The sequence below is a fragment of the Sciurus carolinensis genome, chromosome 5 (genome assembly GCF_902686445.1).
Source record: "Sciurus carolinensis chromosome 5, mSciCar1.2, whole genome shotgun sequence".
NCBI lineage: Eukaryota > Metazoa > Chordata > Mammalia > Rodentia > Sciuridae > Sciurus > Sciurus carolinensis.
The window spans coordinates 81,488,158-81,501,194 of NC_062217.1; the positions used below are offsets into that span (position 1 = coordinate 81,488,158).

At 39.6% G+C, this 13,037-nt stretch overlaps 1 protein-coding gene across 1 annotated transcript in view; it reads right to left on the reverse strand.

Moving 5' to 3' along the window:
• Window positions 1-13,037, reverse strand: part of Atp8a2 (ATPase phospholipid transporting 8A2) — a 651,599-nt gene that overhangs the window by 145,410 nt on the left and 493,152 nt on the right. The window contains exons 31-33 of the mRNA XM_047553899.1: window positions 5,271-5,332; window positions 4,701-4,757; window positions 3,160-3,267 (exon numbers count right to left, since the gene is read on the reverse strand). Coding sequence (XP_047409855.1) covers window positions 3,160-3,267; window positions 4,701-4,757; window positions 5,271-5,332 — 227 coding nt within the window. The remainder of the gene's footprint in view (window positions 1-3,159; window positions 3,268-4,700; window positions 4,758-5,270; window positions 5,333-13,037) is intronic.

Below are 13,037 nucleotides of genomic sequence, written 5' to 3' on the forward strand. Positions count from 1 at the left end.
TTGGGTGAGAAATGCCATTTGCCTTTAGACACTATTTAATTCTAGAGCTTCAAAGAACCACTTTCATTTGCCAAAATCGATTGCATTGTCAAATCAAAAAATGGTTTTTAAAAATCACTAGACTCATTTTTAACATAGTAATTTTTCAAAAGCAGTCTTTGTCCAAGAATACCCCTTACTCCTCAGCATCCACCAACCTAGAACACAAGGGATGGACATGGCTTGGGCATACAGTTCTCCCAAAGGAGTTAATTTCTTTTATTGACTATACCAGAGGTCAGTTGCTCTTTCTTTATAACACCATTCAATTCCTTCTAGATTGGCATAAAGCTTGAGACTAGTTTTAGCCACTCTCCACCCAAGTGATTCTTCAAAAAAGTTTTAAAATGTTTAATAGTTCCAATCACTTTTCAAAGAATCAGTAAACTATTGAATCAAAATAAAGTGGCAGACAGAAGGTAAAAATACTAAAATCAGTCGGGACGTGAAAGTCATATATTGTTTTCTGACACCATTTTCCCACTCAGAGATCCTCTGGAGGAAGACTAGAGATGATAAACAGCTCTTTAAATGATGGAAACTACATTAATCCTCTCACCAGATGCCTAATGGAAATCTTAGTCTCGTCCAGCTATGAGACTCAAAACAGCATTATTTGTCTTCTGTTGCAAACAACCAACCCACCCACAAAAAGGCAAAAATGTCATGGTTTAAGTTAAGGGGGGCGGAAATGGTTTTTAAACAAAAGTTTAAAGTAGTAGATCACTCTTGCTCTTGGATAAATAGGAATAGCTCAGTAAATTGCTACTGCAAAGTTCACAAAGACTTCTAATAATGGGAATATGTGCTGAGAAGTGCATCGATAGGCAATCTCCCCATTATGGCATCATCATGGAAGGCACTTACACAAACTAAGATGGCTACAATGTCACAAGGCCATATAATGGTGTGGAATCATCCATGAGTGTATGGGGTCTGTTTTTGGTGGAAATGTCATTATGCAGCTGACATGATTGTATGGAAATGTCACCCTGAAGTTGAGCCTTGGAACCACACAGATTGGCAAGTTTATGTGACTTGTTGAGTAAGATTGTGGACACCTTAAGTGGCTGCATGATAATCTTGGCCCCTCTGCAGTTTGAAAGTCAAAGGCTTGATGGAAGCGAGAGTCAGCTACCAGCCTAGTTCATGCACATTGGAATTGGAGGCATGAAGCGAATGTACACAGAGGGGTTTGCTAGGATAGCACTGTAGAGGACACAGAGGAGCTTTCAAAGGAATGGCTTTGCCCACCAGTCACACATCGACTGACCTCATCCTGTCAGCTGTCACTCTCCTCTAATTTAGAAGCCTGTCTGTGGCAATCCACTACAGCCCCATCTATTGTTCTGTAAAATTCTCCAAGTGAAATCAGAGTAGACACACCCTTACCCAGGAGGAAAGAACACAAAGCAGATATTCTAAGCTTCCATGAATTATCAAATGATGAGTACTGGATTCTTTTCTTGGTTGTTTTGTGGGGACAAATCACATTGCCTTGCAATAGAGATGATGCCTTGACGTGAACAAAGTATCTTTGTTGGGAAATTCTCATTCTGCTCCACAATAATCTTGTGGGTTCATTCAATCAGTGCCCTACAATTTCCTCTACTGACTGGAACTGGAAAAGGACTGAAAGAGTGCTGCATTTGTCCTCTCCTCACAGAATGCAAAGATGCATCTGAGCCTGTGCAGCCTACTCCTGCAGGTCAGGGCCAGCTTGCTCATTTCCCATTTTTGTGGAGGTAGCAGAAACCCTGCAGTAGTAGCTGACCAATTTACCAAAAAAAAAAAAAAAAAAAGGTGAGCAATGCTACCATGGGCTATCTCACACGAGACAGCAACAGGGTATGTATCTAGACTTTGGTAGACCCAGGCATGTTTGTTCATTTCTGCAGTCAGGCAGCGGTAGCATCCAGATCGGCCCCTAAAGTATGTATTTTGGAGGCAAAAACACAATGGAAGCCCCTGACCCACAGTTCTTCTCTTCCCACCCCTGACATTGTCCCACAGCATTATGAACATCATCCTGCAAACCTAGGTGTGGATAGGCCAGTGCAAATATCTGGTTGACTCACTGCACACCCCTTGCCAACAGTTTTCCAGTGCTTGAGATTGAGCCAGAAACAGTGACAATCTCATTGTTGACTGAGACTCAGGGTTGTGCGTGCTGGTCTGATCTGGGGAGAGGCACAGGCAGGCTTGGCAGTGGTCTCTTGGTTGTTTAAGAAGCAAACTCAAGAGTCCTGGGAATGCAGAGAATGAACGGGAAGTGGGGGTTGGCTCTGCACACTATGGCTTTTCAGTTCATAAAGAGGAACACCCCTAGCCATGGAGGCCTGCTCCTGAAGCTCAGGATTTGGGTAGCCACTTGTCAGGGTCTAAAGGCAGCACTGACTGTGGACAATCCCAAGGAGGAGATTGTGGAGTGGGTCTAGGGGATATGGGCTTGCATAGCTTTGCCTGTATATTGAGGAATTTTGCACCAAACGATTACTAAACTCCTTCCTCTTCACACTCAGTACTGTGTGAATCTGATCCAGTTTGTCACTGTTGGTGGTTCTATCTCAGACACTGGACAAAGATAATACAAAAGAAAATGTCAAAACCATTCAAATAAATATAAGTCATCTATCTCAGCCTCCTTAAAAGATATAAACAAGAAATTCTGGTTGATTAATAGTCTGGTTAGGAGAGAGATTTATCTTTCACAGATGACCAATTACTAATCAAGCAGCTAATCCTGCATGTAACATTAAACATGTGATCTACATAATCACTAGATTATGAACAACTCAAAACAGTTCTGGTTTTCCAAGGGCCACAAACCATAAACATAAGGTACTCTGTGTAAGGAACAAATACTTTATTATGGAAACGGGAACATGTGAGGCAAGTCAGATCACTTAAGTTGAAAGATTTCAAGACATTTATAATTTATAATGTCAGTTGTGTAGACTAGACAGCCTCTCCCAGGTGCCTTGATTTGGTGCTCCTGATAAGTTTTGATGGGAGCAGGTAACAACGGCCTTTCCTGAAGTTCACTGTCACAAGACACAGCCTGCTCACACATACATACAGAAAAACACTGCTGACAATAGGAGGTGCACTCTTACTGACCTGCCCTCTCATGTCCGGAGCAATGGGGATGGTGGGCCAGAGGGTTGAGTAGATGCCAAAAAACAACAGCCAGATCACCATGCTCCCCCACACAGCCAGGTGACTGAACTGCAAAGGAAACAGATGCTCAGATGGTCCCTCTGCTGGCCAGTAGAACCACCCCAACCCCACCTGCTGCAGAATTCCCACCTCCAGGTCATGTGTCCTGAAGGAAAAATTATGATGACTCTCTGGCCATTGAAGAGCTCTAATTCCCTTGTCTTAGGATTTTTAACAATGAATTAAATTAACTTGTGGTTATCCTGAAGATGAAAGTGCTTTTGTGTGACAACTGACCATTCTCTAAGATATCCACCACTCAAATATTTATCATTTTTTGGGGGGGAACATTCAAAATCTTTTCTTGTAGTTGTTTTGAAATATATATCTAATTATTAACCATAATTAACCGACTTGCTACAGAACTTAGAAATTATTGCTCCTATCTAACTGCACTCCTGTCCTGTTGACCACCTCTCTCCTTCCTCTCCTTCCCTCCCCACTCTTCCCAGGCTCTGGTAACTGCTATTCTACTCTTTATTCCTACAAGATCAACTTGGATATTAGTTTAATACCCCACTAAGCATCTACTGAGTTGGTTATTTTTGTCTCCTTTGTACTCTTAAAATTATGGTCCTTGACCTCTTCTTCTCTTCTATACCCCATAATTCAATCCATCAGCAAGTTGGGGTTTTTTTCTTTCTTTCTTTTTTTTTTTTTTTAACAAATACATCCAGAGTCTTTCCACGACTCATTACCTCCTCCTCCGACATTCTGGGCTGTCACCATCACCTCTCTGGAATCGTTGCCATTGTCTGTGAATGGATTCCCTGACTCCACACTGATCTCCCACCCTACTCCACCTTCTTAGCAAAGCATTAGGTGAGTCTATCTACACAGCAGCTAGGTATGACACTCCAGGAGTGACAAACATGAAATTTGGCTATAAGTTCCAAATCTTAGAAATAACTAAAATTCCTAAAATAGGGAACTGATTAAATAAATGTGAGATATCTATGAAATTTAATATTCTTTAATCATAAACAATGACTTTTGTAGGAGTATATTTTAAGAAATAAAAAATGTTCCTGATATATTTTTAAGAAAAAAAGATTACAAAAATCTATTTTCTACAATGTATCATATTTAAAAAAACAAACAAACACAAAAGAATATATGGAAGGTTGCAGAATAAAGTGTTGCCCATGATTATCTCTTGGTAGTTAAAATTATATGAAAATATGTAAAGCTTTTTTTTTTTTTTTTGCTCTTCTGTGTTTCTCATGTGTGTATGTTTCCAGTGAGCCAGCATATTAGGTAGCCAGCTGTATTAGGTACCAAGCACTGGATTGGAAATTTGCCCTGAAAAGATCAAACCATAATTTTTACATGCAAAACTTAAAATAATATAGCTAGATATTACTTATCCCAAGGCTTAAAAAGAAATCATAGTATGAAGACTATCTCTACTGGAGAGAGGAGCAATTCCAGAGAGGACTCACTTTAGTCCAAGCTGTAGTCTCCAAACCAGCTTTCAGACATACTGTAACCACAACGTACTGTGAAAAGAAAGGAGAGTTAGGAAAAACGTGTCATTCTCAGGGTGCTACTTTTACTTTCTAGAAGAAATCCCAGATCTCCCCTCCAGGTTTCCATGCTTTGAGGGTACCATCTTGGTAGCTAATTTGCTAGGGGATGATTTTAGGAAATGAATAGACAGGTTTATTTCAAGGAAAGTGCTCATCGTAGTGTCTTCCCACAAATAATTGTTCTGCCCTTTCTTAGAGGATTTGAGAGAAACCATCTTCCTCAGTGCTCTTAGTTTTCACAGAGGTAAAAGGTCATTTGAAGAATGGGGAATCCCACTCGTCACCTCTCCAGAAACCTTGACTCAGTGTACTCTGCTAAACAATGATGTAAGCATTTCTCAACCACTCTGAACTGAAGGAATCTATACATACAAACATTTGAAATATGACAATGAGGAAAGACTTACCTAATGGATTAAATAATTACGCCCCAGCCGTGGGTCATTTAGGAATGAATGGCTCAATAAACAGAGATGAACTTACCGTGTAAACAATATTTCCAACAAATAAATAGTCTGTGGCATGACCATTGCCAAACGGAGTATCTGAAAAACAAAGAAGCTGCTATTAACTTCCAGGAGGCTGGGATGGCTGTTTTATTCACAATTTAAAAATGGAACTTTAGAAACATATATTAAAATGTGAGGGCATTTCAAAATTGAATCTTCTGTGATTTTAAGGCTCTTTCTCTTTGTAACTCTATTTTTTATATTATATTCTCTCCAAATGAAGCAAACAAACAAAATCGGGTTTCCAACAAATCAAACAACCAAAGTCTTGACCTGCACAAAAATTTACATTTGTATAAAGATTAAAATCTCTCTTTGCCCAGCTTTTTTTTTTAAAGAACAGAAATAAGAAAATATCGATCTATCTATCATGTCATTTTCAAATTTTCATTTACTATTCATTGCTAATTTTTGCTAAATTGAAATTGTGCATCAGTGAAAGAAGATAACCACATGAATACAAAATCAATTTTTAATGATTGAACTCTATTTTGGGGGAATATTCACTACTTTTGTTTTCATTTGCAGCTACAGGAACTGGAGTCTAGCATTTGCTGGGAGTATAAGCAATTCAGTGAGAGATGTTTCCAGTTTTCACATCCTTCCCTTTCCTTTTTTTCTCTTCCTTCTCCTCCCTTTCCCTTCTCTTCCCTTTCTTTCCCTTCCCTCCCTTTCCTGATGGCTACTATCAGGTATATAACAACTGCTAAGGCAGAACTCTATTAGAATTGTCTCATTTGTTCAGCTAGATAGTCCTGCTCTGAGAAGTTTTGGCTCTTATGCTGAGAGGTGAAAGCCTATTTTAAGGTCAGAAATGGTTCCCTTGGATAAATAACACTGAAAACCTCCTTTTATTCTCCCTTATACTCAAATTCAGATCTGTGGTCAGGAATAAAGGGGGTTTGTGTTCAAATTTCCAACCCAGTAGCTGCTGTCCACATGTATTTGGGCTCGCTGATTTACTCATCTACTTGTTGAAGAATCCTACCCTTATTAAGGAATCAAGATCTGTTTAGTTTCCTAAAACAGTATAATCATCAACTTGAGTCATGGTGGCATCTGGAAATGATGGGTCCCTGGACCCAGCTTTAGGGCACATGCTTTCTCCTAATGTGGAGAGGTAAATTTGTGGATAAGGGAAGGTTAACCATCAGAGTGGCATCAGGGCTGCATGAAGTACAGTCCTAGATGGAGAAGTCCCTACAGGGAAGGAAAGAGTTGAACTGAGAGAGCAGAGAGAGATGCAGCCACACATGCAAAAGGAAACCACCTCAAGTGTAGGGGGGACATGGTAACTCAAGAAGGAAAGCTCAAGTAAGACCTCGTCGACACAGAAGGAGGAGAAACAATTGAAAAAGTGAAAGACAGCCTAAATTAATCTGGAGAAGACAACAAACTGATGTATAAGTTAAGCTCATTAATCTAAAGACCTGAAATATGAAATGCTCCAAAATCTGGATACAGAATTTTGGACTTTGGATTGGGGATGCTCAACTGGTAAACTCTGAGTAAATATTCCCAAATCTGAAAAAATACAAAATCAGAAACACTTCTGGTCCAAAGCATTTCAGATAAGGGGTACTCAACCTGTATTAGCAAATAGCTATTCAAAACTGTGGGGATTTGCCTTTCAGTAACTGGCTCTAATATTGTTTTAATAATAAGTGCAACATATTTGGTTTGTTAGGTTATAGGAGTGTGCCACCACGTTGGACTAAATGCAATAAATACTTTTAAAGGCATACCTCAATAAAGAAGCACTTGAGATTAGACAGAGGATCATTTCTTTGATTCTAATAGAGATTATAGTTTTGAAAAGAGTAACCTTATTATATTCTCAATAAATTTTTACTTAAAATCTAACTGGGGAGAGAAGGTCCCTGTTAGAGCTCACATTATAGTGAAGGAGATAGGACATAAATATATAAACAAATAGATATACAATACAATATTGGGTGTAATAAGTGCTATGAAGAAACATAAGAGAACATAATAAACATAATAGAACACAGAGTAACCGGGGAGGCTATTTTAGATAGGGAAGTGACATCCAAGCAGATTGGAATGCTACAAGGAAGTAAATGACTATTAAAAATGGCATAAGGGAGGGAGTTAATGACTTTCAAGAAGGAGAGGGTTCCAGGCAGAGAGAAGAGATATTGCTAAGAGTCTGAATATAGACAGTATTCAGTGAGCTCAGAGAACCAAACGGAGACCAGTCTGGCAAGAGACACTGGGAGAAGGAAAAACAGTGTCTTCAGGCAGAGGAGCAGATCAACACAGGCATAGTGAAGAGTCTGGGCTTCTGTGTAAATGGTGACAGGTCACCACAAGGAGGATTCTGAGCTGGGAATGAAGAGGTGTGAGCTATGCTCTTAAAGGAACGGTGCAGTTTTTATAGAACAATAAAGGATGGTGACTAAGATTGGGATAATAAACACTGCATCAGCTGGTAACAATGGTAGCCGCCCATCCAGGAGGGTGACACTGGTGCTGTTAGAAATAAGCAGTCTTGTATGGTAGCCATTAGCTGCATTTAGTCATTTACCTTTAAACTCATTCAAATAAAATACAATAAAAAAAAAATCAGTTCCTCCCAAGGGTCAGGGAGGAGGGGGAGAATGAGGAGTTATTGCTTAATGAGGACAGAGTTTCAGCTTGAGGTGATGAAAAAATTTTGGAACCAGTGATGATGTTATGTTGCACAACATGCTTAATGTAATTAACACCTCTGAATTCTACACTTAATACAGCAAAGTCCAGTATATAAAAAAGTCACAGTAGAAAATAAACAAAATATGGATCACAGAACCAAACACACAACTCTTAGGATAAAATAAAGCAGCAATTTTGACCTCAGTTGGCTACGATTTCTAAGACGTGACACCAAAAGCAATGTGACAAAAGTAAACAGTAAATGTAAGGGACTTGATTGAAATTAGGAACTTCTGTACTTCAAATGACACCAGAAGAAAGTGAAAAAACCTGAAGCATGGAGAAAATATTCACGAATTATTTATCTGATAAGGAACTTGTATCCAGGATACAGAAAGAACTCTTATAATTCAACGATAAAAAGACAAAAGAAAATTCACTCAGTTTAAAAAAGAGCAAAGGATTTTTGCAAAGAAGATATACAAATGGCTACTAAATGCATGAAGAGAAGCTCAACATCATGAGGCATCAAGGAAACAGAATTAAAATAATAATGAAATATCATTTAACACCCACCCAGATGTCTATAATATAAAAGACAATAACAAGGGTTGGGTGAGGATGTGCAGAAATTAAATCATCCATATGCTGCAGGTGGAAAATCAAAGTTGTGCAGGGACTTTGGAAAACTGAAGGGTAATTCCTCAAAAGATGATACATATTTATTACATGATCCAGTAATTCTAGTCCTAGGTACATACCCAGGAAAAAAGAAAACAAATGAAACACATAAAAACTTGTGCATGAGTGTCCACTGCACTATTATTCATAATTACTCATCATAGCCTAAAATAATAAAAAGCATTATTCATTATTCACAAGGGCCTATTCATAACCCAAATGTCCATCAACCAGTGAATGAACAAATAAATGTCCATCACTTGGTGAATGGTGTACCAGTACAATAGAATATTATTAAGCAATAAAAATAATGAAGTACTGACACATGCTACAACATGGATAAGTCTTGAAAACCTTATGGTATGTGAAAGAAGCCAAATACAAAAGGCCACATGTTGTATGATTCTATTCATACAAAATCCCAGAACAGATCTTCAGAGTCAGAAGGCACACCAGTGGGTTGGAGGCATTTGGGAACTGCAGAATGCCAGATTTTGGAGGCAATGAAGATGTGGCTAATTAAGATGATGGTTGCACAACTCTGAATATATTAAAAACCCAAGAATTATACTCTTTAAGGGGATAAATTGCATGGATATAAATTACATCTTAATAAAGTATTATAAAAAAAATTTGGTTCTTTAGTCATACTAGCTACATTTCAACACTCCAGAGCCATGTGCAGCTTGGATGGCACAGATATAAAACATTTCCATCATCACCAAGTATGGAAATTCTCTTGGACAATGTGGAGCCAGAGTGGCTATGTCCAAGGTGACAAGAAGTGATAGAAATTGTTATATACTATGAAATTAGAAATAATAATTGCTCATGATTTGGATGTAGGGTAGAAAAGAATGTGAGGAATCAAGGGTGATGTCCAGACTTTTGGCCTGACCCCTGAGGTAAACAGTGGTATCATTTACTTGACATGGAGAACACTGGTTCTAGTCATATTAACACAGCAACATTGGTAAAGAAGGAGCACACAGGGACTTGGTACCAAGTGTTTAAAATTTCCAGTTTATGACAGGAAGAACAGCTAACAATGAAACATGGCTGTATTACAAGAGAGGAAAGAGGAAATTTAGGAAAATGAGGTGGAGAGAAGAAACCAGGCCTAGTGGAAACAACCCCAGTAACGAGAGTTAAAAGACTGTCCAGCCCTGCTCTCTTATCCCAGCTCTGTTATTTAGGTCTTTCTTTCTTTCTTTCTTTCTCTTTCTTTCTTTCTTTCTTTCTTTCTTTCTTTCTTTCTTTCTTTCTTTCTTTCTTTCTTTCTTTCTCTCTCTCTCTCTCTCTCTCCTCTCTCTCTCTCTCTCTCTCTTTCTCTCTCTCTCTCTCCCTCTCTCCCTCTCTCTCTCTCTCTCTCTCTCTCTCTCTTTTTTAAATTTTAGGTTCTAAGTCCCAAGACTCTTAACTATAAAAAGGAGAGGCAAACAATGATGGTGACTGAACTATGTCCAAGGTTCCTTTCAAACAGGAAATTTCAAGATGTTCTTAGCTGCTAAATCAGCCCCATGCGTTTAGTGGCAAGAACATGAGGCTCTCAGATCCTCCTCCTCCTCATCTGAGTTTAGGATGTATTTCCTGGTGTTAATCCCATCCTGTGCGCTCATGAGCAGACAGCAGCCCAGCCTGTTAACTGAGAGAAACAAACATCTGTGTGCCTTGACACTGCCTGCACAAGCCCTGTGGGCCTGGGGAGAACTCTGATCAGATGGGAGGGAGAGAAGGTGGGAGATTGAGCTGCATATCAAAGTTTGCACTTCCGGATTGACAATGTTTTAAATTCCCTCCCTCCCTCCCTCCCTCCCTTCCTTCCTTCCTTCCTTCCTTCCTTCTGTGGTACTGGGGATGGAAACCAGGGCCTTGTGCATGCCAGGCAAGTGCTTTACCACTAAGCTACACCTCCGACCCTGAATTCCCTCTTAATACCAATATTTCCAATGTTGGCGGATTTGTGGATAAAAAAAAATCAAACATACAAGGCACTTGTCTACTATAGAGGGCTTAGAATGTGTCCCATATAGCATGTTTCATGTTTTGTGCATACATACATAATAAACATTAAAGTGGTAGAAATAAGAAATTCTGTTTTGAAAACATTTTCTGCAAGCACTTACTATATGACAGGTATAGTTCCAAGTGCTTTGTATATTAGCGCCTTCAGTACTTCAAGGACCGGATGAAATAACATAATGATATGTGAATGTCATGAGGAAAGTAGTGCAGCAAAAGGAAGTTAAATAAAATGTCCAAGTTTACACGGTTTAATGAGAATCTAACTGCTTTCAATGAGAGTCTGTTCTCATTTACTGAGTTAGAAAACTAGACCCCACAAATGAAAGGAGATAACTTCAAGGAGAAAAATAATTAGACCAAGAGTCACTAATTCGAAATACCAACACCTAGCTGGGTGTGGTGGTGTGCCTGTAGAGTCAACTACTCTGAGGCAGGAGGATCACTTGAGCCTAGGAATTCAAGGACAGCTTCGGCAACATAGTGAGATCCTTCTAAAGAAGGAGGGGAGGAAGAAAGGGAGGCCAATGCATGAAGTGAAGGTAATTTCTAGGAGAATCAAGGTGGATGGAAAACTAGATTCATATGACAGAAATTCCTACTGTGCAGGGAAACACACATAGTGAACAATTCAGGCGGAAGCAGGAACCCCTTGAGATCTTTTTCTTGAGTTAGCGTGGTGTACTTCCTTAGTCAAGAGTTTTTTGACCTTGGCACTATAAACAGTTGCCAGATAATTCTTTTTAAAATTGTTTTCCTTTAATATTTTATTTTATCCCCAATCAACATGTACCAATTGTAGACATCAATGGGGTTCAGCGTGATACCCCAACACACACCGACAGTAAGCACCAATCAAATCCAACCCCCAACCCTAACCTCCATCAATGACCATTCCACACTCAGGTCTACCTCTTCCTGCTTCCACACAGGAGAGGGAACATGTGGCATCTGTATCTCCATGTGTTTGTCAGATAATTCTCTGGTGTGTGTGTGTGTGTGTGTATGTGGGCAGGGAGCCGTCCTGTGCATGGTAAGACATCTGATAGCATCCCTGGCCTCTAAGATTCACTAGATGCCAGCAGCTCCCCTGGGCTGTGACAATCAAAAATATCTCCAGATATTGCCAAATGTTGCCTGTGGGCAAATTCATCCCTGGTTGGGAACCACTGCATTAGAGGAAAGAAATAACAGGAGGTGGAAAATGCACCGAGAGTTTACTCTAACAACGTCTAAAGAATCGAAGGGAACCCCATTGCTCCAGTCTGGCTAAGGAGGAGAGAATGTGGTGGTGTGATTGGCCCTTCAATCAGGGGAGAGGCAGAGAATGGAATGTTGGTATAGCACAAAGTGAGGCAACGCATGAAGCTGGATGGCCTCCACAAAGGAGTAAACTCCATGATTAACTCAGGGCCCAGTGCTGATTTATGCAGAGGGACCGTGAAGACTCAGACAGGATGCTGGCAATCCAGCACAAACAGAAAATAGGAGAACCTGAGGGACAGTTCCCACAGAGCTTCTAGCATTTTATGTTGCATTCATTTTCTAACTTGTCCTGAGTGAACGCTACTGGAATTCAATAAGATGTTTACACTTGAGGTAATCTGAGCATTAAACTTTTAGTGAAGATAGGATAAATTTGATATTTCAGCTCATCATTTTGGTGGGATAATTCGACACTGCATTTTTAGTTTTTATTTTTTTAGGAAAGAGTATCTCTTTTCTCAGTCAAAACTAATACCATCTGGAAATAATTGACTCCCTTGGAGGAAAAAACTCCCAAACCAACTTGAGAGTCAGGGACTTGCCAAGAACCTCTGATGTGACGGCATCTTCCAAGGAAGCCATAGTCACCACCCTGCACACCCCGCTGGGAAAATCCTCATGGAATGCATGTTACATTTCAACCATTTTAGAGACAAACACCTGTAGGTGATATTCCTTGTTAAAAGCCTGCCAATGGGCTACTCCTGAGAAACAGAAGTCCTAAGAAAGCATTGGTGGATGAATGGATTCATAAGCCATGACTTGCTGACAGTTCAAGACCAGAAACTCCATTGTCCAGTTTTATTTCTGATGCAGGTTCCTGATAGGATATTTCTTTCTACTTTGTTTATCAGCACTGTTCCAATTCTACCAGTCCTCTCAGGAAAACATCTTTTGGGTCATTTTGCTGACATTATTTTAGTCAGATATTTAAAATCTCAAGTGAATTTTGTTGGAAAGGGGGAAAAATCTGCCAAACTTAATGACTAGTTGGGTTCTCCAAGGTGACCTTCAGGACATCATTTATCCTCCATCCGTGTAAACCACAGTAAGGATATGTTTCCAGAAAAAGCAGCATGGGGTGGGATAGATGAGTCCTTGGGGATGTGGGGGCAAT